Genomic DNA, 26,049 nt, shown 5'->3' with positions numbered 1-26,049 from the left:
CCCAGTGAGAGTCAGTGCGTGTGGAACTGACCCCAGTGAGAGTCAGTGTCTGTGGAACTGACCCCAGTGAGAGTCAGTGTCTGTGGAACTGTACCCCAGTGAGAGTCAGTGTCTGTGGAACTGTCCCCCAGTGAGAGTCAGTGTCTGTGGAACTGTACCCCAGTGAGAGTCAGTGTCTGTGGAACTGTCCCCCAGTGAGAGTCAGTGTCTGTGGATCTGTACCCCCGTGAGAGTCAGTGTCTGTGGAACTGTCCCCCAGTGAGAGTCAGTGTCTGTGGAACTGTCTCCCAGTGAGAGTCAGTGTCTGTGGAACTGTCCCCCAGTGAGAGTCAGTGTCTGTGGAACTGTCTCCCAGTGAGAGTCAGTGTGTGTGGGACTGTCCCCCAGTGAGAGTCAGTGTCTATGGAACTGTCTCCCAGTGAGAGTCAGTGTCTGTGGAACTGTCCCCCAGTGAGAGTCAGTGTCTGTGGAACTGTCCCCCAGTGAGAGTCAGTGTCTGTGGAACTGTCCCCCAGTGAGAGTCAGTGTCTGTGGAACCCCTTATTTCAGTCTGTGGGATTTTCATTTCCTTTACTCTCTGTTTGTCATGGGTGGACCTGTCTAAACGTGTAACCCATCTGAGGGGCTCAGTCTGGCGAGTTCTGAGTAACAAGGTGTTAAACTGAAATGTTTTGAAGGAATAATTGAGTAGATCAGCATTTGCGAGAGTGAGGAATGGAGGTCAGCGATCTGCTGCTTCAGTGCGTTCTGTGTACATGTGGAAACTTGAGATCGGTTCCTCTGCCGCTCCCTTCCCTTCCATCGCTGACCCTTCCCTGGGGCTGAACGTTTGTTCAACCAGCAAATGAAAATCAGTGCGGACTTTGCAAGCTGCTGCATGTTGGAAGCAGGAATGGGAAGCAGGTGACCTGCCTGAGTGGCCATGATGTGGAGATGCCGGTGATGGACTGGGGGTGACAATTGTAAACAATTTTACAACACCAAGTTATAGTCCAACGATTTTATTTGAAATTTACAAGCTTTCGGAGGCTTCCTCCTTCCTCAGGTAAATGTCAGGAACTCCTCGAAGCCTACGCATTTGCAACGGGCAGTTGCAAAGACTATCTGTAATCACCATGTATTGTTCTGTGATTTATAAATGCGTAGGCTTCGAGGACTGCCTGAGTGGGACAGACCTTGTTCAGGGGGGAGTTGGAGGGGTCCCTGGGGTATAAGTTCACTCATTGCTCACCGAGTCCAAACATTGTGAGGTGGCGATAAACAAAGCAAACAGGATTCTGGGTATTACGGCCAAAATCAGTTGAGCTGAAACCCACAGGAGCCGAGCTGTAACTGTACGGTGTCAGCCTTGGGCAGCACTCTCGCCTCTGAGTCAGAAGGTCGTGGATTCAAGTCCCACTCCAGAGACCTGAGCGCCATAATCCAGGCCGACACTCCCAGTGCCAATACTGAGGGAGTGCTGCACTGTCAGAGGTGCCGTCTTTCAGATGATACGTTAAACCAAGGCCCCGTCTGCCCTCTCAGGCGTACTTAAAAGATCCCACAGCCACTATTGGAAGAAAAGCAGGGGGAGTTCGCCTTGGTGTCCTGGCTAATATTTATCACTCAATCAACATCACTAAGAACAGATTATCTGATCTTTTATTTCATTGCTGTTTGTGAGATCTTGCTGTGAGCAGATTGGCTGCCAAGTTTCCTACATTGACTACACTTCAAAAGTACTTCATTGGCTGTAAATCTCCTTGGGACATCCTGAGGTCGTGAAAGGCATCATATAATGATACTGGTCGAGGGATAAACATTGGCCAGGACACCGGGGAGAATTCCTCTGCTCTTCTTCAAAGTAGTACCATGTGATCTTTTACGTCCACCTGAGAGGGCAGACGGGGCCTCGGTTTAACCTCTGACAGTGCAGCACGCCCTCAGTACTGGCACTGGGAGTGTTAGCTTGGATAGTGTGCTCAAATCTTTGGAGTGGGGCTTGAATTCATGACCTTCTGACTCAGTGTCTTTAACCAGTAATATTACAATGAAGGCAAACCCAGAACAGAGCTTTTAAGACCAGGATGACCGGGTCAGGGCATGAAGGGAGGTTTAGGGCAGATATCACAAAGTTTTTCTTTACACACAGAGAGCGAGCAACAGCTGGCCTCAACGACAGTATGGTGGGTGAGGCCAGAGCCCTGCACTCGATTAGGAAACAGCGCGATGCTGTAATAGGGAGACGGCAGGGCTGGTATTGGGAGAGGATGAGGCTGAATGGGCCAAAGGGCCTTCTTCGGCCGAATCCCTCTTGTGAGCACCTTCTACGTAGCCGGAGTGAGTTCGAGCATTGGCAAATAAGATCTTCTTGATTGGGGGTTGCCAACTCTGGTTGGACGTATTCCTGGAGGTTTCATCATGTGACCGCCTGCCTCCAATCGCCCCGCCCCCACACTCTTGTCATTGGTCACCCGACACGTCCATCCTCCTCCCCACGGCCAATTGAAAAGTGAACAGACTCTTCGTTACCCGATTGGATGATTTTGACAGTCAGTCAAACTGCCTCTTTTTTTGACACCTCCAATATATTTGATAACTAATAAGCAAATGTGTTCAAAGAGAATGAAAAAAACACACGATTTTGTTTAACGTCCCTATGGTTTTTCTCCCAGGTTTGTTTGCAGCAGCGTCCTGGAGATTAATCTTTAATTCCTGGAGACTCCAGGACAATCCTGGAGGGGTTGGCAACCCTCTACTTCTCAGGCTTCCCGTGAATCATTTCACCTCCTCCTCACACCCTGTGAAATAAAACAGTACAAATATGAGCAGGGCCTGTCCTCATCATCTTAAATATAATCCACGTGTCATCGCCTATTCAAAGAAGTGCTCCTACAATTTATTTTTTTAACCTAAAAAGGGATGCCCTCACCTCAATCAAACAGCTGATAGCAGTTTAAAGGCAAGTTCCTTCTTGCCCCTCAGCCTGTAGCTAATCTGCCCAATGATTGAAATCAAATATTTCCAGCCGTTTGTGTCTCACTGCTCTCTGGCTGTTTGTGGAGGCCCTTACCCTGCTAATGAATCGGAGCAGTGCGGAGATGTGATTGATGGAAGCTCTGAGTGCCGTACCCTACCTGCGACAAAGCTTTCGTTAAAACCGAGCTCCTCGCCTGTGCCTGACCATGGCCTACAAAAGCCCTTGAAAATGCAAGAAATTAAAGCCTGGAACAGGCCCAGCCAGGTGTGGGAAATTCCGACAGACCCTTAGGGGAGCGTTAGCCATGGCTCAGTGGGTAGCACTCTTACCTCTGAGTCAGAAGGTTGTGGGTTCAAGTCCTGCTCCAGAGAACTGAGTACATAATCCAGGCTGATATTCCACTGTAGTCACTGAGGGAGTGCTGCACTGTCAGAGAGTGCCTTTAAACCAAGGCCTCATCTGCCCTCTCAGATCCAACAACTACTCTTTCAAAGAAGAGCAGGGGAGTTTGTCCTGGGGCCAATATTTATTCCTCAACCAAGATCACTAAAACACAGATTATCTGGTCATTATCTCATTTTGTGGGATCTTGCTGTGTTCAAATTGGCTGCCATGTTTCCTGCATTACAACAGTGACTACAATTCAAAAGCACTTCATTGGCTGTAAAGCACTTTGGGGCACCCTGAGGTTATGAAAGGTGCTGAATAAATGCAAGTCTCTCCTTCTTTACTGTACATCCAATCTTTTAATTTCCCAGTTTATCTACTGAAGGCACTGACTTTTTGCTGGGCTACAAGTTCCAACGGGTGTCAGCACCCCGCAAGAACCTCACCCGAGTGGAAGCCTAGATGGTGAGTGGCGGCCAGCTATTTGACCGTGGGGGGCATCGCGGCCGAGTTCAGTCTTTCACTGACACATGTGCACTTTGTAGCTGGAGTTGCTGGATTGATCGCTGGAACGCCGCCTGATCCTACGTGCTTCTTAGCTCTGTGGTGTTGAGGCCAATTGTAGCATCCCCAATCTACCTGGGAGAGATCAGCTAACTCAGCACAGAACGCAGGACAGGCCTGGAGACTGTGGGGGGGTGGAAGGGCTGCTGGTGTTTGTGATGTTAATGCCCTCATTCAAGGGGTGTAACGGAACAGAAAAAGAGGGTGGAGCCTTCCAACGCTGGGATCTCCACATCACACGCAGGGAATTCCTCAAACAAGGGCTCAAAATAATAATATTATAATGAGGTTATTATTATAATAATATTATAATTGGTTCATTATAATAATGCTATAATTATAATTAGGTCATTATAATAATGATATTATAATGAGATGCAGAAATGAATTAATTATGCCCTGCGGCTCATTTTCCGACCATTATGTCAGTCAGCGCCAGATTAAAAAATCCTGCGCATATTTAATGAGTGTCCAGGGTTGCTAGGCGCCGCGCTTTATGGGGCAATAAGTTTAAAGGGACTGGTAAGATTTATTTTTAGTTTTAAGGACAGTTCCGCATTGCCTTTTTAAAAAATCCTTTCTCTGCTGGCACTTAGTTTCAATGAGCCTAGTGTGCCAATTGTTTTTTTTTTGTTGCCCCAAGGACCATTACTGGCATTAATGGGTTTCCTAATGAGAATTCCACTGCCTGGCGTGTTTGGAGGGACGACCAACAGCTGGATAATAGGCAGGCTGGAGGAGAGGTGCCCTGTGCCAATGGTTAGTGTAGGCAGAGGTCCCCATCCCTAAAGGAAGCTGGCTCTGGTTTCCCTCTCGTGCTCGCTATCCAGTAACCCCGGCTGGAACGTTCCTGCATGCGGTTTTTGGGTGAGAACAGGATCAGGATTGTCTCTGATGCCGCCCACGGTTGAACGGCCTGCCAGCACTCAGCGCAGAGGACCTGCCGACACTTGTGAAACTCCATTGCAGGAGGAGCGAGGAACCTCCAGGGGAGGAGGGAGATGCTTCCTTCGATGGCAGAACATTCAGTAGCTGAGCCATACAGAGCAGTTAGATGTGTGTCGGCCAGGGCGAGACCATTGCCCTCAGTGTCCCTGACCTGGGCAAAGGGGACGACCAACCAGGGTTCCTGCTTCTGATCATTACCAGTGAGCGTGTGTGGAGGTCGTTTGAGGGTAGGATTGGGCTTCACTGTCCAGGTTCACACACGAATAATGGCCACTGGAGCGAGGTGATGGAGCACTGTCGATGCGAATGGAACTGAACTCCAGCAGAAACCTTCAGGAGACAGGGGGAGAGAGCAGCGCTAATAAAGATCATTTTTCACACTGGCTCACCTTTGGCAACAGAGTGAGCAAGTTCTCAGGTTGAAGTGTTTCTGACTCCAACACCAGCACTGGCACTGACACCAGCATTGGCACTGGCTCCAACACCAGCACTGGCACTGACACCAGCACTGACACCAGCACTGGCACTGGCTCCAACACCAGCACTGGCACTGACACCAGCACTGACACCAGCACTGGCACTGACACCAGCACTGGCACTGGCTCCAACACCAGCACTGGCACTGACACCAGCATTGGGACTGGCTCCAACACCAGCACTGGCACTGGCTCCAACACCAGCACTGGCACTGGTTCCAACACCAGCACTGGCACTGGTGCCAACACCAGCGCTGGCACCAGCACTAGCTCTTGCACCAGCACTGGCTCCAACACCAGCACTAGCACTGACACCCGCACTGGCACCGACACCAGCACTGGCACTGGCTCCAACATCGGCACTGACATAGGCTCGAACGCCAGCACCGGCGGTGACACCAGCACTGGCACTGACACCAGCACCAGCACTGGGTCCATCACCAGCACTAGCACTGGCACTGACACCAGCACTGGCACTGACACCAGCACCAGCACTGGGTCCATCACCAGCACTAGCACTGGCACTGACACCAGCACTGGCACTGACACCAGCATTGGCACTGGCTCCAACACCAGCACCGGCACTGATACTGTTCAGCCTGTTCTGACCCCCTGCCCCAGAACAAGAGAGAGTGTCAGACATAGAAAGGGAGCCAGAGCAAAACCAAGAGTCAGGAAAACACAAGAAAGAGACAAAAAGTGTCAGAGAAAAACAAAGAGACAGAGACGCACAGAACAAAGAGAAAAAGAGACAGAGAACAGAGAGACAAAGAGCACAGAACAGAGAGACAGAGAACAGAGAGACAGAGAGAGAGAGATGGAGGACAGAAAGAGAAACATAGAATGTCAGTGTCTGTGAGTGAGAGAACTGTTAAAACTTGGGTAAAGCTCCAATGCTTTTGGCCTATCTTTGCTCATTAGCAGTTTTAAGATTAATTGTTTCACAGCATCTCACAGTCCCTTGGCCTGACACTGTCAATCCTACCTGGGAGTGATGTTGCAGCAGCTAAATTTAAAATGCACGTGTAATTGGATCGTGCAGCCTGTAATACAGAAGCTTAAAGATCAGCTGGGGACACTGTACAAATGTCAGCTGCAACGCACACACAACGCACTGACAGTTTCATTAACATCCAGATGAAAGGGGCCTCGACTCCCTCCAATGGTTTGCTTTCCTACCTGTCTGGGGACTGAGGGCCAAAGTTTGTATCTTTTTACTTTGATGCCGGTCAGTAGTTATTTAGAACGAGCAGAATAATCTGGCGTCAGTGACCATATTTTGCTAATCACTGCGTTATCTATCTGCTCTCTCTCTCTCTCTTACCCCTGAGTGCTTTGTGCATTTCCGACGAAGATTCTGCTAATGGGAGGGAAAGATTTTAAACACAATACATCTTTTGTCACTGCAATGTGTAAAACAGAATATATAAAAGCATTTCTTTCGTTCAAACCTCGCCTGATTAGCTCAAGTGCGGAAGTACACAGACCAGAAATGAACTGAGCTGTGTGGAGAGAGAGTGTTGGAGGTCTCGGGAGGTTCAGAATAGTGAGAGTGAGAGCGACGGCTCTAAAATCAAATTCTCCGGCCTGTAGTGATAGATTCCCAACATTCATCTTGCTTCCTGCATAATGGGTAGAACATAGGAATATAGGAACAGGAGGAGGCCATTCAGCCCCTCGAGCCTGATCCGCCATTCAATGGTTGATCTGTATCCTGACTCCATTCACCCGCCTTGGCTCCATATCCCATAATACCCCTGGAAAAAAAATCTATCAATCTCCAACTTAAAATGATTAATTGAGCTAGCATCTACTGCTTTTTGTGAGAGAGAGTTCCACACTTCTACCACCCTTTGTGTGAAGAAGTGTTTTCTAACTTCTCTCCTGAATGGCCTGGCTCTGATTTTAAGGTTATGTCCCCTCGTCCTGGACTCCCCCTCCAGCAGAAAAAGTTTCTCTCTCTCTACCCCATAAATTCCTCTCAAAATCTTAAAAATCTCAATCAAATCACCCCTTAACCTTCTATATTCCAGGGAATACAAGCCTAGTTTGTGGAATCTCTCCTCATAATCTAACCCTTGGAGCCCTGGTAACATCCTGCTGAATCTGCGCTACACTCCTTCCAAGGCCAATATATCCTTTCTAAGGTGCGCTGCCCAGAACTGTACTCAGTGCTCCAGGGCTTTGTATAGCTGTAGGGTATGGTGGTGTAGTGGTTATGTTACTGGACTAATAATCCAGAGAACCTTTTCAGTTTTTCCTGATAGTTATAACCTCTCAGTTCTGGTATCAAACTCCAGGCTTCCTTTGCTAGCTAAACAGGAAGAACATTAAAAGTGTCAGGTTCAGTAAGTGTTGTGTGTTCTGTTTGGTCTTATTAAAGATGTATATATAAGAACATAAGAAATAGGAACAGGAGTAGGCCGTACTGCCCCTCGAGCCTGCTCCGCCATTCAATCAGATCATGACTGATCTTCGACCTCAACTCCACTTTCCCGCCCGATCCCCATATCCCTTGATTCCCTTAGAGTCCAAAAATCTATTGATCTCAGTCTTGAATATACTCAATGACTCAGCATCCACAGCCCTCTGGGGTAGAGAATTCCAAAGATGCACAACCCTCTGAGTGAAGAAATTTCTTCTTTATCTCAGTCTTAAATGGCCGACCCCTTATCCTGAGACTATGTCCCCTAGTTCTAGACTCTCCAGCCAGGGGAAACAGCTTCTCATTACCTACCCTATCAAGCCCTCTCAGAATCTTATATGTTTCAATGAGATCACCTCTCTTGCTTCTAAACTCCAGAGAGTATAGGCCCATTCTACTCAACCTCTCCTCATAGGACAACCCTCTCATCCCAGGAATTAACCTAGTGAACCTTCTCTGCACCGCCTCTAAGGCAAGTACATCCTTCCTTAGATAAGGAGACCTAAACTGTACACAGTACTCCAGGTGAGGTATCACTAAAACCCTGTACAATTGCAGCAAGACTTCCTTACTCTTGTACTCCAACCCTCTTGCAATAAAGGCCAACATGCCATTTGCCTTCCTAATTGCTTGCTATACCTGCTTGTTAACTTTCTGTGTTTCTTGTACAAGGACACCCAAATCCCTCTGAACACCAACATTTAATGGTTTCTCACTATTTAAAAAATATTCTGCTTTTCCATTCTTCCTACTAAAGTGAGTGACCTCACGTTTCCCCACACTGTACTCCATCTGCCACCTTCTTGCCCACTCACTTAATCTGTCTATATCCCTTTGCAGACTCTTTGTGTCCTCCTCACAGCTTATATTAATAGCTTCACATTGATGTTGGCACCAGAGTTTTGAAATGGTGCTGTAGTGTAACGGTTATGTTACTGGACCAGTAATCAGAGGCCTGGACTAATAATCCAGATGAATATAAGTTCATCATCTCACCGTGGTAGTTTGAGAATTTGAATTCATTTTTAAAAATTTGGAAATAAAAAGCTGGTAGCAGTAAAAGTGACCGCGAAGCTGTCAGATTGTCGTAAAAACCTCAACTGGTTCATTAACATCCTTTAGGGAAGGAAACCTGCCGTCCTTACCCGGTCTGGGCCTATATGTGACTCCAGTCCCTACACCAACATGGTTGACTCTTAACTGCCCTCTGGACTGGCCTAGCAACATACCCAGTTCCATCAAACCATTAACAGTGGTTCATGAAGGAGGCCCAGCACCACCTTCTCAGGGCAACTAGGGATGGACAATAAATGCCGGCCTTGCCAGCGACACCCACATCCCAAGTATGAATAAAAAAAAACTCTCCAGTCAGAGAAAACAGCCAAATATCCCACGGTCAAGTGGGCAGTGAAGAGACAAAAGGGAGGAACAGAATTTGGGAGACAGAAGAGGGTAAGAAAGAGGAGGTGATAATTGCGTTAATGCCACTTGGCCAGCTCCTGTGACAGGAGAGTTTTGAAGGTTTTCCCCGTGAGTGGAATCCACATCGAACATCTCTCACCGGGGATCAGTCCAACTCGGACTGCTCTGGGTTTAAAACCAGCTTCGAAATGAATGAGTACTGCTCAGGGAGAGAGAGAGACAGAGACAGAGCGGAGAGAGAGAGAGAGACAGCGACTGAGAATGAGAGAGAGAGACAGCGAGAGGGAGAGAAAGACAAAGAGAGAGAGAGAGAGAGAAAGAGTGAAAGAGTGAGCCAGAGAGAGCGAGAAAGACAGAGGGAGAGCGAGAAAGACAGAGAGAAAGAGAGAGAGAGACAGAGACTGAAAGTGAGAGAGAGAGCGAGAGAGGGAGAGAAAAGGACAGAGACTGAGAGTGTGAGACAGACAGAGAGAGAGCGAGAGAGTGAGGGAGAAACTGACAGAGACAGAGAGAGAGCTTTTTGACACCAGCTGATGTTGACAGGGCAGCAGCTGCTGTTTTGAGTCAAATTGGAAGCGAGGGAGTTGTGAGTCATTTAAAGGTGTGAACTCCCTCCGCTGATTGCAGGACAGCAAGTAACACAGGTTTTAAACAAGTCTGCCAGCTGGCAAACCTTCTGCTGAGATCTGCCACTGGGTTAGTAAATAGACAGAGACCAGAAGTCATCTCTCGTGCTGTTAGTGTTCTAAGCAATTGAAGGCTGAGCGACCAGGTGGAGAATCGCAAAGTGACAAATCTTTCGTCCAGCTTAAAACACTGTTAAAAATGTTGTGCAAGATCTTTATTAAAATATTATAATTAATGGAAAAGGGATTTGAATGAGGCTGGATGCGATTCCCTGATGTTCTCACAGGGAATTCTGTGCTCGCTGACCTGCATTGGCTCCCAGTCCGGCATCGCCTCAAACTTAAAATTCTCATCCTTGTGTTCAAATCCCTCCATGGCCTCCCCCCTCCCTATCTCTGTAACCTCCTCCAGCCCTACAACCCTCCAAGATCTCTGCGCTCCTCCAATTCTGGCCTCTTGCACATCTCCGATTTTCTTCGCTCCACCATTGGCGGCCGTGCCTTCAGCTGCCTCGGCCCTAAGCTCTGGAGTTCCCTCCCTAAACCTCTCCGCCTCGCTACCTCTCTCTCCTCCTTTAAGACACTCCTTAAAACCTACCTCTTTGACCGAGCTTTTAGTCACCTGTCCTAATATCTCCTTATGTGGCTCGGTGTCGAATTTTGTCTGATAATCGCTCCTGTGAAGGGTCCTGGGATGTTTTGCTTTACCTTAAAGGCGCGATATAAATGCTAGTGGTTGTTGCTCAGTTCCCTCATATGGAACGGGTGATGAAGGATCGGCAGGTCTGAACTCGCGATATCACCCGGTTTTACTGACCCCAGGAAGGGTCACTCCTGATCCTCCAAGATCCACAAAATTAATCCCAAACATACTGTGACCAAATCTCTTCTCTGCCATCGCCCATGGAGCTGATTGGAGTGAGCATGGCACAGGCTCCGACCTAAAATTCCACTCGTGGGGGGAGTTCAGAACTAGGGGCCATCAAAATAAGATAGTCTCTAATAAATCCAATAAGGAAATTCAAGAGGAATTTCTTTACCCAGAGAGTGGTGAGAATGTGGAACTCGCTCCCACAAGGAGTAGTTGAGGGGAAAACATAGATACATTTAAGGGGAAGCTGGATAAACACATGAGGGAGAGAGGAATAGAAGGATATGCTGATAGGGTGAGATGAAGAAGGGAGGAAGGAGGCTCGTGTGGAGCATAAACACCAGCATAGAACAGTTGGGCCGAATGGCCTGTTTCTGTGCTGTACATTCTTTGTGAAATGGCATGGGGGCGGGGGGGGAGTCCTAGGATCCTGATTTGCATATTTAAAGGGGCCTAACACCACTACACTGGGATTAACAAGGCGCTAATGCTACCGACCCCATATTGAGGCTGTGAAGAAAGAAATGACCCCCATTTATACAGTGCCTTTCACAACCTCAGGATGTCCCAAAGCGCTTTCCAGCCAATGAAGTACTTTCAAAGTGTAGTCATTGTTGTAATGTAGGAAACGCGGCAGCCAATTTGCGCACAGCAAGATCCCACAAACAGCAATGAGAAAAATCACCAGATCATCTGTTTTTTTCAGTGATGTTGGTTGAAGGATGAACATTGGCCAGGACAACGGGGAGAACTCCCCTGCTCTTCTTCGAAATAGTGGCCATGGGATCTTTTACGTCCACCTGAGAGAGCAGACAGGGCCTCGGTTTAATGTCTCGTCTGATAGACGGTTACAGCCCCGTTAACGACAGGTGACAGAAGTGGAAAATTGACTCCACTGTGCAGGCCAACACGTGAACATTGGCCAAGGGGGTTCAAAGCAGCAGAGTGTCTGGTTCCCATAGCACCTCCGAGAGAGAGAGAGAGTCAGCTGGGAGCGAGACGCGTAACACTCACTGCAATGAATATTAATGTAAAATATGTGCCTCACTCAGCTAACCCTGCCCATCTGAGAAGGCAGAGCCAGCCGTGCTCAAGAACGCCATCCGATGGAGCAGCAAGGAGCTACTCCCGGTCACAGCCACAATGGTCAGTGAGTAAGACTGGGAGGTAGGAGATGGGAGGTTGGAGGGGAGAGGGGTATGTCCAATGATGCCTTTTTCAAACAAATCAATGAGGAGACACTGGGTTGCCCAAGCGTCATCAAACAAAAACCAAGCAAAAGTGCCCCCTTTTTAGAGGTGCACAACTAATAGAATGTACAGCACAGAAACAGGCCATTCGGCCCAACTGGTCTATGCTGGTGTTTATGCTCCACACGAGCCTCCTCTCTCCCTACTTCATCTCACCCTGTCAGCATATCCTTCTATTCCTTTCTCCCTCATGTGTTTATCGAGCTTCCCCTTAAATGTATCTACACTATTCGCCTCAACTGCTCCTTGTGGTAGCGAGTTCCACATTCTCACCACTCTCTGGGTAAAGAAGTTTCTCCTGAATTTCCTTATCGGATTTATTAGAGACTATCTTATTTTGATGGCCCCTAGTTCTGGACTCCCCCGTAACAAAACAAAGGAAACTTATAAACTTATTATTACCGATGTCCGCTATTCCCTCCAGTTCCTGCGGTTAAGCCTAGGGCACCTGGTATTCCAAGGTGATCTCCCAGCCAAGTACTAACCGAGCCTAATTCTTGCTTAGCTTCTGAGACCAAATTGGAACAAGTGCTAACAGAGCACAGTGGAAGTCCATTCTGGTGAGTATCATGGGTAACAATGGTCCCCCAGAGTTTTGTTTTCCGAACTCGCATCAAGTCCCGTTCTCCCATCACCCCCTGTGCTCGATGACCCACATTGGCTCCTGGTCCGGGAACGACTTGATTTTAAAATTCTCATCCTCGTGTTCAAATCCTTCCGTGGCCTCGCCCCTCCCTATCTCTGTAACCTCCTCCAGCCCTACAACCCTCCGCGCTCCTCCAATTCTGGCCTCTTGCACATTCCTGGATTCCATCGCTCCACCATTGGCGGCCGTGCCTTCAGCTGCCTGGGCCCTAAGCTCTGGAATTCCCTCCCTAAACCTCTCCACCTCTCTCTCCTCCTTTAAGACGCTCCTTAAAACCTACCTCTTTGCCCAAGCTTTTGGTCACCTGTCCTAATATCTCCTTACGTAGCTCGGTGTCAGATTTTATTTGATGAACGCTCCTGTGAAGCGCCTTGGGACGTTTTACTATGTTAAAGGTGCTATATAAATGCAAGTTGTTGTTGTTGAAGTTGCCCACAGATATTTCCCTCCCCCAGGAGTTACCATTACCAGTGGTTGTGGAGAGGGGCACAAGATTGTACCATCTGATGAACCGGGTGAGCCGAATGGGCTGTTCTCCTCTTTCTTTGTATTTTGGCATGAACCATGGTTATGTATGAGTTTCCATGCTGTCTTGACACAGACACAGGGGTGTGGAGTCACTGTGTGCACACACATGTATATGTGTTTTCTTTAAATTCATTCTGTGGGTGTTGCTGGCCAGGCCGACATTTGTTGCCCATCCCTAGTTGCCCTGAGAAGGTGGTGGTGGGCCGCCTTCTTGAACCACTGAATTATTTGAAGGGGTTTGATACAACTTAGAGTCTGGCAAGGCCACTTCAGAGGGCACTTAAGAGTCAACCACGTTGGTGTGGGGACTGGAGTCACGTATAGGCCCAGACTGGGTAAGGACGGCAGGTTTCCTTCCCTAAAGGACATTAGTGAACAAGTTGGGTATTTATGACAATCCGCAGCTTTGCGGTCACTTTTACTGGGACCAGCTTTTTATTTCCAGATTGAATTCAGATTCTCAAACTGCCCTGGTGGGATACGAACTCACGTTCTCTGGATTATTAGTCCAATAACATAGCCACTACACCACCATACCCTGAGTGTGTACATGAGTCCATTTTTTCACACGAGTGTGTATGCACTGGCGTTCATGTGTGCTGCATGCTACATATGTTCACGCACATCCTGCATATGTGCCCTCACATGCTACATATGTGCATGCAAATGCTACATATGTTCGCACACATGCTACCTATGTGCACATACATACTACATATGTGTGCGTGTGTGCTTATCTGCGCCGGTGTGTGGAGTCCAGACGCGGAGCGACTGAACCTGCGATGTGCCCCTTACAACGATGTCGGCCCTGACAGTGTCGATCCACTGGATATTTATGGGAGCAGTCGGCCCTTTCCAGTTCTGTTGGGAGCTGAAGGCTGCGTACCGGGAGGGTCGGGTGACAGGAAGAGTGACATCTCTTGCAGGAGGCCAGTGAGCAGACAGCTGCTGCCCTCTCTGAGGGTCACCTCCAGTGGGACTGCCTGCCAATTAAAAGCACACTGCCTATAGGCCGGGCGAGTCTGAGGGGGTTGTGGGTTTGGGGGGCTGGTGTGAGGAATGATCGCTCTCCCTTTTGCTCGCTGGGATACTGTTATCTCCATAATGCACACCGCGGTGTGTAATCAGAACACTGGGCCGATCCAGGCAGCATAAACGGAACAAAGTGGGGACATCGGGCGTTTTAAAAATGCCTCCTCAATGCAGCCTGCTTTAAACACCAATGGGAACCAAGCCACTGCCACAGCTCCTTTAATCAGATCCATCCCCTTTACATAGAGCTCAGCATGATGAAAGAAAATAGAATAGAACAGAACAGAAATTTAGAATAGCACAGAAACAGGCCATTCGGCCCAACTGGTCTATGCTGGTGTTTATGCTCCACACGAGCCTCCTCCCTCCCTACTTCATCTCACCCTATCAGCATATCCTTCTATTCCTTTCTCCCTCATGTGTTTATCGAGCTTCCCCATAAATGAATCTACACTATTCGCCTCAACCACTCCTTGTGGGAGCGAGTTCCACATTCTCACCACTCTCTGGGTAAAGAAGTTTCTCCTGAATTCATAAGAACATAAGAAATAGGAGCAGGAGTAGGCTGTACTGCCCCTCGAGCCTGCTCCGCCATTCAATCAGATCATGGCTGATCTTCTACCTCAACTCCACTTTCCTGCCCTATCCCCATATCCCTTGGTTCCCTCAGTGTCCAAAAATCTATCCATCTTAATTCCTTATTGGATACATTAGTGACGGTCTTAAATTTATGGCCTTGAGCTTTAGTCTCCCCCACAAGTGGAAACATCTTCTCTACGTCTACCCTATCGAACCCCTTCATAATTTTAAAGGCCTCTATTAGGTCATCTCTCAGCCTTCTGTTTTCTAGAGAAAAGAGCCGTAGCCTGTTCAGTCTTTCCTGTTAGTTATAACCTCTCAGTTCTGGTATCATCTTTATAAAGCTTTTTTGCACTTTCTCCAGTGCCTGGAGAAAAAAGAAACTTGTATTTATGCAGCGCTGTTCACAACCTCAGGACGTCTCAAAGCACTTTACAGCCAATGATGTACTTTTTGAAGTGTAGTCACTATTGTAATGTAGGAAACACAGCAGCCAATTTATGCACAGCAAGATCCCACAAACAGCAATGTGGTAAATGACCAGATCATCTGTTTTAGTGATGTGGGTTGAGGGATAAATATTGGCCCCAGGAAGAACTTAACTGCTCTTCTTCACAATAGTGGCCACAGGATCTTTTATGTCCACCCAAGAGGGCAGACGGGGCCTCGGTTTAACATCGCATCTGGGAGACATCACCTCTGACAGTAGAGCACTCCCTCTGTCTAGATTTTGTGCTCAAATCCCTGGAGTTGGGGCTTGAACCCACAACCTTCTGACTCTGAGCCGAGAGTGAGACCCACCGAGCCACGGCTGACACCCAATGCAGGTGGAGCTCAGAGAGTCTCAGAACCACACCCGTTACATTAAACGACGTTGAATTGTTCAGGTCACTCACCACTCCAGAGAGAGAGAGAGAAAAAGTTTGCCTCAATTGAAAAAATAAAATCAAGGAAGTAATGGTTGAGACTAAAGCTCACAGATTATGATGAAGATTAGATATCTTCAAGATCTCTCCGTAGGCTGGTTCTTTAATAACTGCTATGTTCATTTTATGTGCGTCTGCAAGTTCCTATCACTCGGAGAGCATCGAGCTCTGTCCCTCTGCAGCTCTGTCACACTGAGAGGTAATGGAGAACATTTGACTCTGCGGCACGCTGTTTTCAAGGAGGCTGAGAGACCCCGACAGTTTTAATTAACACCGCTGTATTATTACTCAGCAGCAGCACAGAGCACTGAGCTCCCTCACACCCACTTATTATTTATTGCCAGTTTTCTCCCCAACTGTTTCCTAGGGTACAGTTCTGCTATCACCTTCCGCAGTACCTCATCCACTCGTCATGTGACAGTGAGCCTAGGCCGGCTATTCAACCTCAGAGGCTTCATAGCCAAGCCGCAACGCCTGTCCACTCCGTGCTAGTGCGGGGGTGGGGGTGGGGGGGGGCGAGGGTCAAGAACAGGATTTCATAGAATCATAGAATGATATAGCACAGAAGGAGGCCATTCGGCCCATCGTGCCTGTGCCGGCTCTTTGAAAGAGCTATCCAATTAGTCCCACTCCCCTGCTCTTACCTGCAAATTTTTCCCCTTCAAATATTTATCCAATTCCTTTTGAAAGTTACTGTTGAATCTGCTTCCACCGCCCTTTCAGGCAGCGCTTTCCAGATCAGAACAACTCGCTGCGTAAAAAAAGTCTCCTCATCTCCCCTCTGGTTCTTTTGCCAATCACCTTAAATCTGTGCCCTCTGGTTACCGACCCTCCTGCCACTGGAAAAAGTTTCTCCTTATTTACTCTATCAAAAACCCTAATGATTTTGAACATCTCTATCAAATCTCCCCTTAACCTTCTCTGTTCTAAGGAGAACAATCCCAGCTTTTCCAGTCTCTCCACATAACTGAAGTCCCTCATCCCTGGAACCATTCTAGTAAATCTCCTTTGCACCCTCTCTAAGGCCTTGACATCCTTCCTAAAGTGCAGTGCCCAGAATTGGACACAATTCCCAGGAGGGGCCTAACCAGTGATTTATAAAGGTTTAGCATAACTTCCTTGCTTTTGTACTCTATGCCTCTTTTTATAAAGCCCAGGAATACCTTTTTAACAGCCTTCTCAGCTTGTCCTGCCACCTTCAAACACTTGTGTACTCACCCCCCCAGATCTCTCAGGTCCTGCACCCCCTTTAAAATTGGACCGTTTATATTTGCACCCTGAGTTCCACATTTACATACCAGGACATCGGGGGGTGGTGGAGGGGACTGTGTTTTTATGGGAAGGTCGGAATCAGTGACCCTGCACGGAGTGAGATTCTGTGACCCTATTTCTGATGCCTGTTTTCTGTAACCGAGGCAACTTCTTTATGGTGAGAACTAGATGGATTACAACAGCTCGGCACTGGGGAGTCCTGGTGTCAGGGTAAATACAAGGAGTGTGGCAGACTCCCCCTTCCAGTGAGGGGATAAATACGAGGGGTGATGTACAGTGAACCCCCCTTTTCAGTGTGAGCATATGTGGAGTGACATTTGTGTGTATATTTGTGTGTGTTTATGTTTCTGTGTGTGCTTGTGTGTATATTTGTGTGTGTTTATGTTTCTGTGTGTGCTTGTGTGTATATTTGTGTGTTGTGTGTTACTATGCATTGCAGTTTGTATGCCTGTGTTTGTGTACTTGCATCTGTGTGCATTTGTCTGTGTATTTCTGGCTGCGTGTGTTTGTTTCTGTGTGTTTGTTTCTGTCTGTGTGTGTTTGTGTGTTTGTGTGTGTGTGTTTGTTTCTGTTTCTGAGTTTCTGCATGTGCGTCTTTGTGTGTGTCTGTATGTGTTTTTGTGTGTGCATTTGTGTGTGTGTGTTTGTTTCTGTCTGTGTGTGTGCGTGTGCGTGTGCGTGTTTGTGTGTGTGTGCGTGTGCGTGTTTGTGAGACTGATTTAAACTTCTCTCTGGATGAGACGGAGACAGTGAGGTGTAATTGCCTGCTTGAAAAATTAATGACACTTGAAAGAAGCCAGACTCTACAGTCACATCAAGCCTTCAACTGAAGGGAGCTGATGGGATGAACGAGCAGTTTGATAATGGTGTTCCCGTCAGCACTCCACTCTGCAGCAGTCACAGTATGTGTGGCTGTCTGTGTGATTATGTACCTCTGAGAGTGAGAAGAATTGCTCCAGATAATTATCCGTTTTTATCAAGTTAAAGTCTTTTCTCCCCTCTTTTTTATTGCTAATTTTCTCTGTTCTGTTCCTGAAGGTGCTGACTCCTTGATTTAATGGGTTATCTCCAGTAACTCACCCACGTGTCCATTCGTCATTTCTGGACCGAGACAGTGTCTATTCAACAGCAGGGGGGCATCACAGCCGAAACCCATCTTGTCCTCCTTGACGTACGTACAATTGCACTTCCAACATGGATTGTTGTAGTAGTGACAAATAGTGTCAGTCGTGGCTCAGTGGGTAGCACTCTCGCCTCTGAGTCAGACGGTTGTGGGTTTAAGTCCAGCTCCAGATACTTGAGCGTAAAATTTGTCTGACACTCCAAGTGCAATACTGAGGGAGCGCTGCACTGTCGGAGGGTCAGTACTGAGGGAGCGCTGCACTGTCGGAGGGTCAGTACTGAGGGAGCGCTGCACTGTCGGAGGGTCAGTACAGAGGAAGTGCTGCACTGTCGGAGGGTCAGTACAGAGGAAGTGCTGCACTGTCGGAGGGTCAGTACAGAGGAAGTGCTGCACTGTCGGAGGGTCAGTACTGAGGGAGCGCTGCACTGTCGGAGGGTCAGTACTGAGGAAGTGCTGCACTGTCGGAGGGTCAGTACTGAGGGAGCACTGCACTGTCGGAGGGTCAGTACAGAGGAAGTGCTGCACTGTCGGAGGGTCAGTACAGAGGAAGTGCTGCACTGACGGTTGTGCTGTCTTTTGGATGAGACGTTAAACCACCTGCCCTCTCAGGTGGACTTCAAAGAATTGTCCCCGGTGTCCTGGCCAATATTTATCCCCCTATCAACATTACTTAAAAAACAGATCATTTATCACATTGCTGTGTGTGGGAGCTTGCTGTGCGTAAATTGGCTGCCGTGTCTCCCTACATTACAACAGTGGCTACACTTCAATAAAGTACTTAATTGGCTGTAAAGAGCTTTGGGACATCCCGAGGTGGTGAAAGGTGCTATAGAAATGCAAGTTCCTTCTTTTAATTGGAGGGAAGAGAAATTCAGCCTTGACGTGGAAAAAAGCACTTTGCCCATTTGCTAATTATTGCTGATCTGATATTTTCAATTCGCCCTCAAAAAGCTGCGTGTTTTCCGAGCATTTTTCGAATTATTCCTGCTTGTTATGATCGCGGGGCGGCTTTGTTTCTCTGATCCATCTTCCGCTCGCACCAAATAAACTCCCAACTCCCTCCCTCACCTCCTCCCCCACCCCCACCCCCACCCCCACTACGAGCCTGTTCCGTCCGGGGGGGGGGGGGGTTGGGGGGAGCAGGCAGATAATGAAAAGTAATGGGCTGAGCTGCAATAACAGAGCCAGCTGCTTTGGGAGCAAATGACTGTGCGTAGATGTGGAGCCCGGTGTGGGGAGGTAATTAGGAGAGGTTCACTGTCCAGTGGAGCAGATATGGCGTCTGTGGTGAGTGATGGGGTGATTAGCTGGCCCGAGTGGGAATGGCTGCAGATGACTTGCGTTTTATCATCTGCAGCCACCGATTATCTCTGAGCTATCGGCTCTTTCCCTCAGCCTTGCAGCAGTCTCCAACCTTCCCGGCGCACGGCCTTGTGTGGAAAGGCTGGACTGCCGGTCCTTTATTTTTCTTTTCTTTCATTGAATTTTTCTCCTCAAGGCACTGACTCGCGTTGGGGCACCTCCCGGAGTCCAGCTGAAGGGGGCCTATTCTCCCTTGGTGGGCAGCACTCTCGCCTCTGAGTCAGAAGGTCAAGGGTTTGAGACCCACTCCAGAGATTTGAGCACAAAATCCAGCTCGTCACTCCCAGTGCAGTACCGAGGGAGTGCTGCACTGTCAGAGGGGCAGTACCAACGGAGTGCTGCACTGTCAGAGGGGCAGTACCGAGGGAGTGCTGCACTGTCAGAGGGGCAGTACTGAGGGAGTGCTGCACCTTCAGAGGGGCAGTACCGAGGGGGTGCTGCACTGTCAGAGGGGCAGTACTGAGGGAGTGCTGCATTGTCAGAGGGACAGTACTGAGGGAGTGCTGCACTGTCAGAGGGACAGTACTGAGGGAGTGCTGCACTGTCAGAGGGGCAGTACTGAGGGAGTGCTGCACCTTCAGAGGGGCAGTACCGAGGGGGTGCTGCACTGTCAGAGGGGCAGTACTGAGGGAGTGCTGCACTGTCAGAGGGGCAGTACTGAGGGAGTGCTGCATTGTCAGAGGGGCAGTACTGAGGGAGTGCTGCATTGTCAGAGGGGCAGTACTGAGGGAGTGCTGCACTGTCAGAGGGGCAGTACTGAGGGAGTGCTGCATTGTCAGAGGGGCAGTACTGAGGGAGTGCTGCACTGTCAGAGGGGCAGTACTGAGGGAGTGCTGCACTGTCAGAGGGGCTGTACTGAGGGAGTGCTGCACTGTCAGAGGGGCAGTATCAAGGGAGTGCTGCACCTTCAGAGGGGCAGTACCGAGGGGGTGCTGCACTGTCAGAGGGGCAGTACTGAGGGAGTGCTGCACTGTCAGAGGGGCAGTACTGAGGGAGTGCTGCACTGTCAGAGGGGCAGTACTGAGGGAGTGCTGCATTGTCAGAGGGGCAGTACTGAGGGAGTGCTGCATTGTCAGAGGGGCAGTACTGAGGGAGTGCTGCACTGTCAGAGGGGCAGTACTGAGGGAGTGCTGCATTGTCAGAGGGGCAGTACTGAGGGAGTGCTGCACTGTCAGAGGGGCAGTACTGAGGGAGTGCTGCATTGTCAGAGGGGCAGTACTGAGGGAGTGCTGCACTGTCAGAGGGGCAGTACCGAGGGAGTGCTGCACCTTCAGAGGGGCAGTACTGAGGGAGTGCTGCACAGTCGGAAGGGCAGCACCGAGGGAGTGCTGCACTGTCAGGAGTACTGCACTGTCGGAGGGTCAGTACTGAGGTGTTGTCTTTCACATGAGACGTTAAAGTGAGGCTCCATCTGCACTCTCAGGTGGATGTAAAAGATCTGCTGGCACTATTTCACAAATTTCTCCCTGGTATCCTGGATAATTTTTATCTCTCAACCAACATCACTAAAACAGATGGTCATTATCACATTGCGATTTGTGAGATCTTGCTCTGCGTAATTTGGCTGCCACATTTCCTACATTACAACAGTGGCTACACTTCAACAGTACTTCTGTTCACTACCTGTAAAATGCTTTGGGATGTCCTGAGGTCATGAAAGACGCTATATAAATGCAAGTCTTCCTCGCTTTAAATGGCAGGCTATTTGACTGCAGAGGCACCACGCCTGTCCTCACCTGACGTCCGTACAGTTTGCTGTGACCTGGCGTTGTTTTTACCTGGTAATAGTGCAGACATGACAATACGCTAGAGATGGTGGGCTCAGACTGGGTGGGTGCAAAGCTCCTACATTTGGCCTCAAGGGAGGGGTAAAATCAGGTGGGGGGGGGGGAGAATTCCTGCTTTTGGTCCCCACCCCCGCTGGAAAGTGGGAGAGTACAGACATTGGGTCAGGACGGGATTGGACTCGGCAGCGATGCTTCTTCCCCTCGTCAAAGAGCCTGCTGACTCCCACTCCGACGTTTGCAGGATGTCTCCATGGACCTGTGCCACAGAGGCGGGGGGGGGGGGGCATGCGGGGAGGTCAGGGAACGGCCCCCCAGCGAGAGGCAGTAGGAGAGAATCGGGGGGGGGGGGGGCGGGAATATGTAACATGTTAAGTTTAGACTGTTTGAAGCTGACTGGTAAGAAACTGGTAACCTGGAAATATCAGTCGGTGCTGAAAGGATTATTTACCCTTCTGTCTGCATCCAACATTTTTTTTGTTTAAACATTGCCCGTGACATCGGGGCACTCACTTAATGCAGTTACAATGCACAGAGACCAGAGAAAATAGATCAGCACAGAAGGAGGTAATTGTTTGATAGAGCAATCCGAAACTATTCCCACTGCCCCGCTCTCTTCCCGTAGCCCTGTATCAATCCCAAATTAATCCCACTGCCCCGCTCTCTTCCCGTAGCCCTGTATCAATCCCAAATTAATCCCACTGCCCCACTCTCTTCCCGTAGCCCTGTATCAATCCCAAATTAATCCCACTGCCCCACTCTCTTCCCTTACACCTGTATCAATCCCCAAATTAATCCCACTGCCCCGCTCTCTTCCCGTAGCCCTGTATCAATCCCAAACTAATCCCACTGACCTGCTCCCTCCCCCATCCCTATATCTTCCTCTGCTTCAAATATTTATTTAATTTTCTTTTAAAAGATGCATCTTCCGCTCACACCGAATAAACTCTGCCTCATCCACTCCTTGTAAAAACAACCCTTTGTGTAAGTAAATCTCTCCTAACCTCCCTCCTCACTCTTAATGATCATTTTAAATTGATGGCCCCTCGTCATTTCCTGTAAGTGTCACGTTTACTTCCTGTAACACTTTCCCCATCGCATTTTGTGGATAACACCTCAGTTATTATAAAACAGGATATGTGTGGACTCACCATGCCCAACGCCATGCAGGATCTGCTATATTATATTAAAAGTAGCACACTTCCAGTACATGCTACACTTACTTCCTGTTGCATTTTCCCTGGCATGTAATAAAGACAAAGAGATGTATCAGTTTGGAGAGGTGTCTATTTCACTTGGTCATAAAATGCACATTTCTCTGTCACACTTCAATATAAATATGGACAAAGAGGAGAAAGAAAGCCAGTCATTTCCTGCTGGTTTCAAAGAAATTTCCCCAGCAACAGAAAATATCTATCCCAGAATGTGCCCAAGTGCAATTAGCCTTTGACTGACCTCAGAATGTGCTTATTTACAGCTTCAACTGGGCTTTAAGGGGACAAAGCTTGTTTACAGGTATCTCCAACTTGGTAGCAGAAATAGTACATTGTGCATGATTGGGAATAATGCTCCTAATAAAACAGTGTATCCTCCGGCCTGTCATCGGGGAATGACACAAAAGACCCACTTGTGTAAATTTAAAAGGGGGCACTGCAGACCGTGATCTCTCTAATCTCACAAGTATCTGAGGTTCCTGATACTAATTCGGTGCCCTTGCTTAAACTCCTTGCCTCCTTTGTCCCACCTGTGCGTAATCTGCCTGTCAGTGACTGTTCTGGGGCGACTGGGCTAATTAGAGACAAAGATCCGCGTACTTTAAAAACTGAAAATCTATTTTCGGCCCTTAGTGAGTTCAATCCAGACTCGTCAGACAGAGAGAGCGTTAGAGAGCATGGAGCCGCTGGGCAACATCCCTCAACATACCCGACAGGTCCTCCTGCTCCCAATGTGTCACTGTGATCACCCAGGTAAGACTGATTCAAAGGGAAGGGTCATCTATGTGTGGGGGGGGGGGATTTTTATCTATTTTATAAATATGTACACTTTTCTTCCCTTGCCAAATCTAGGCTGACACTCCCAGTGCCAGTATTGAGGGAGTGCTGCACTGTCAGAGGTGCCGTCTTTCAAATGAGATGTTAAACCAAGCCCCCCGTCTGCCCTCTCAGATGGACGTAAAAGATCCCACGGACACTATTTTGAAGAAGAGCAGGGGAGTTCTCCTTGTCTGTGGGACCTTGCTGTGCGCAAATTGGTTGACACATTTCCTATATTACAACAGTGACTACATCTCAGAAGTACTTCATTGGCTGGAAAGCGCTTTGGGGCGTCCTGAGGTCGTGAAAGGCGCTATACAAATGCAAGATGTTTCTTTTTCATTCAATGCCTCCTACAGTTGAATAGCTTGCCAACACCCCAACTGAAGTCAATGGTTTGAGGAGGGAAGGAAATTTGACACAAAAAAAAATTTCACACCCAAGACATGTCCAGTGTTAGCAGTCGGACAGTACGGTGCAGTTTACTGATTTTTTAAAAACATTAAAGATGCTTCTACACTATACGGTGAGGTCCCGAGATCTAATCGCTTGCTTTTTTTCGGAGAATTTTCGGACGCTTAATCTTTTTCTCTCCCTGGTAAGAGCAGAGAGGCTAAACGTGTTCAGCCAGACATCAGGCTGTGGCTTCCCTTCCCTTCTCAGTAATGGAACTGCCAGAGGCCAGTGTGTAATTTCAAACTGTTACAAGCCATAAGCAGAACAATTCATTGTTGCCAGGGTTAATACGAAAACTGTCAGCACTCAAATGAATCAGTTCCAAAGAGAATGTGCACGCTGCGTGACGATAAGTGTCTCCGACTGGTCAATTAATTACAAAAAAAGAAATCCAATTCATAAGGTATTTCAGACTGGTGATGCTTTTCATTACAATCTGACAGGGTCCCCTCTTCCTGCCCTCACACTTCATATTCTATAGCTATTCATACTTAGTCTTGCAATTTAGTGGGTCTTTGTATCTGTGTTTGTGCAGTTTATTTCCCAGCTGCTGACTGCATTATGCTCTGTGTATTATATTTTATTTTATTTTTCCTCTCTCTGTCTGCATGAACGAGGGGCAGGGATCTGCCGATAGCTCACCCTGCAGCCAGACAACAAGCTGATAAACTCACTGCTGACATTATGTCGAGTGTCACGGTTCTCTCAGCCCCCCTACCGTGCAGACAAATACCAAACCAACAGGTTCATGAGACGACTCGATATGAATCTTCTGCTGTGGTTTATTAGTTTAAAAAAAAAATCTCTTCCTTCTCCATTTTTCTCCCGCAGCAGCCGCCCGTCCTACAGACGCTGACCTCCAGTGCTTTGTCCAACTGGGAGCCGTCAGCTCGATCCCATCTCCACCCAACATCCAGATCCTCACACTTTCCAGCAGGATAGTGATCAGGAGCAGGAACCCTGGCCGATTTCCCCACTCCACTGAGCCCCATTGTACTGTTCGAGAACAGACCGGGGATCAGGAGATGAGAACTGAACCAGGAGGATCAGAAGATTATTTAAAGAATTTGTTTCTCCTTTTCTTACCCTACTCCAGGCATCAACTAATGCTGCTTTCCAACCAGCCACTAGAGGGCACAAAACAGCAGTGCAGTGTCAAGATGACTCTCCTTGTGCTGGAAAATTTACACATAATCATAGAACCAGAGAAAGGCTACAGCACAGAAGGAGGCCATTCGGCCCATCGAGTCCACGCCGACTCTATGCAAGAGCAATCCAGCTGGTCCCACTCCCCCTCCCAACCCCGTAGCCATGCAAATTTTTTCCTTTCACGTACTTATCCAGTTCCCTTTTGAAGGCCATGATTGAATCTTCCTCCGCCACCCCCTCGGGCAGTGCATTCCAGATCCTAACTACTCCGTGTGTAAAAAAAAGTTTTTCCTCATGTCACCTTTGGTTCTTTTGCCAATCACCCTAAATCAATGTCCTCTGGTTCCTGACCCTTCCGCCAATGGGAACAGTTTCTCTCTATCTACTCTGTCGAGACCCTTCATGATTTTAAATACCCTCTACACAGAGCCGTTCTCATGACAATGATCTCTCTCTTTTCCTGATGGTGCTGACTGTTTGCTGGGGCACAGTTCTAAAGACAATGGCAGCCTCTCTGGTACCTCGTCACAGTGGCCAATCTTTGTGTGTGTGTGTCAGCAGGCCATTCGACTATGGCGTGCATCATGGCCAATGTCCAAAGGCGAACTTTCCACCAGCGTCACTGGACAGGATCTTTGGCTGATTTTTCCCCTCGGTGTCCCAGTGAAATCAGGGCCAATTGAAATATAACCTATTGCTGAAACCCTCATCCATGCCTTTATTATCTCCAGACTTGACTATTCCAATGCTCACCTGGCCGGCCGCCCACCTTGCACCCTCCATAAACTTGAGCTCATCCAAAAAATTCTGCTGCCCGTATCCTAACTGGCACCAAGTCCCCTTCACCCATCACCCCTGTGCTCGCTGACCTACATTGACTCCCAGTTCGGGAACGCCGCAATTTAAAAATTCTCATCCTTGTGTTCAAATCCCTCCATGGCCTCGCCCCTCCCTATCTCTGTAACCTCCTCCAACCCTACAACCCTCCGAGGTCTCTGTGCTCCTCCAATTCTGGCCTCTTGCGCATCCCGCACTCCCTTCGCCCCGCCATTGGCGGCCGTGCCTTCAGCTGCCTGGGCCCTAAGCTCTGGAATTCCCTCCCTAAACCTCTCCGTCTCTCTCTCTCCTCCTTTAAGACACTTCTTAAAACCTACCTCTTTGACCAAGCTTTGTCAACCTGTCCTAATATCTCCTTATGTGGCTCAGTGTGAAATTTTGTTTGATGATCGCT

General features: G+C 48.4%; 1 protein-coding gene and 1 long non-coding RNA gene across 2 annotated transcripts in view; one reads left to right on the top strand and one right to left on the bottom strand.

The window, feature by feature from the left end:
• Window positions 1-1,972: 1,972 nt before the first annotated feature.
• The window catches only part of LOC137300248 (sorting nexin-11-like), a 115,994-nt gene continuing 91,917 nt past the window's right edge, over window positions 1,973-26,049 (bottom strand). Inside the window, exon 8 of the mRNA XM_067969365.1 lies at window positions 1,973-2,780. Coding sequence (XP_067825466.1) covers window positions 2,774-2,780 — 7 coding nt within the window. The 3' untranslated portion in view covers window positions 1,973-2,773. The remainder of the gene's footprint in view (window positions 2,781-26,049) is intronic.
• On the top strand, window positions 17,976-23,772 carry LOC137300251 (uncharacterized). The gene is made up of 3 exons (XR_010958049.1): window positions 17,976-18,082; window positions 23,028-23,147; window positions 23,247-23,772. It is a non-coding gene; the product is annotated as an uncharacterized lncRNA (long non-coding RNA).

This window comes from Heptranchias perlo, chromosome 30 (genome assembly GCF_035084215.1).
Source record: "Heptranchias perlo isolate sHepPer1 chromosome 30, sHepPer1.hap1, whole genome shotgun sequence".
Lineage (NCBI taxonomy): Eukaryota > Metazoa > Chordata > Chondrichthyes > Hexanchiformes > Hexanchidae > Heptranchias > Heptranchias perlo.
The sequence above is the reverse complement of the archived record's forward strand: the minus strand, read 5'-3'. Positions and strand labels throughout refer to the sequence as shown.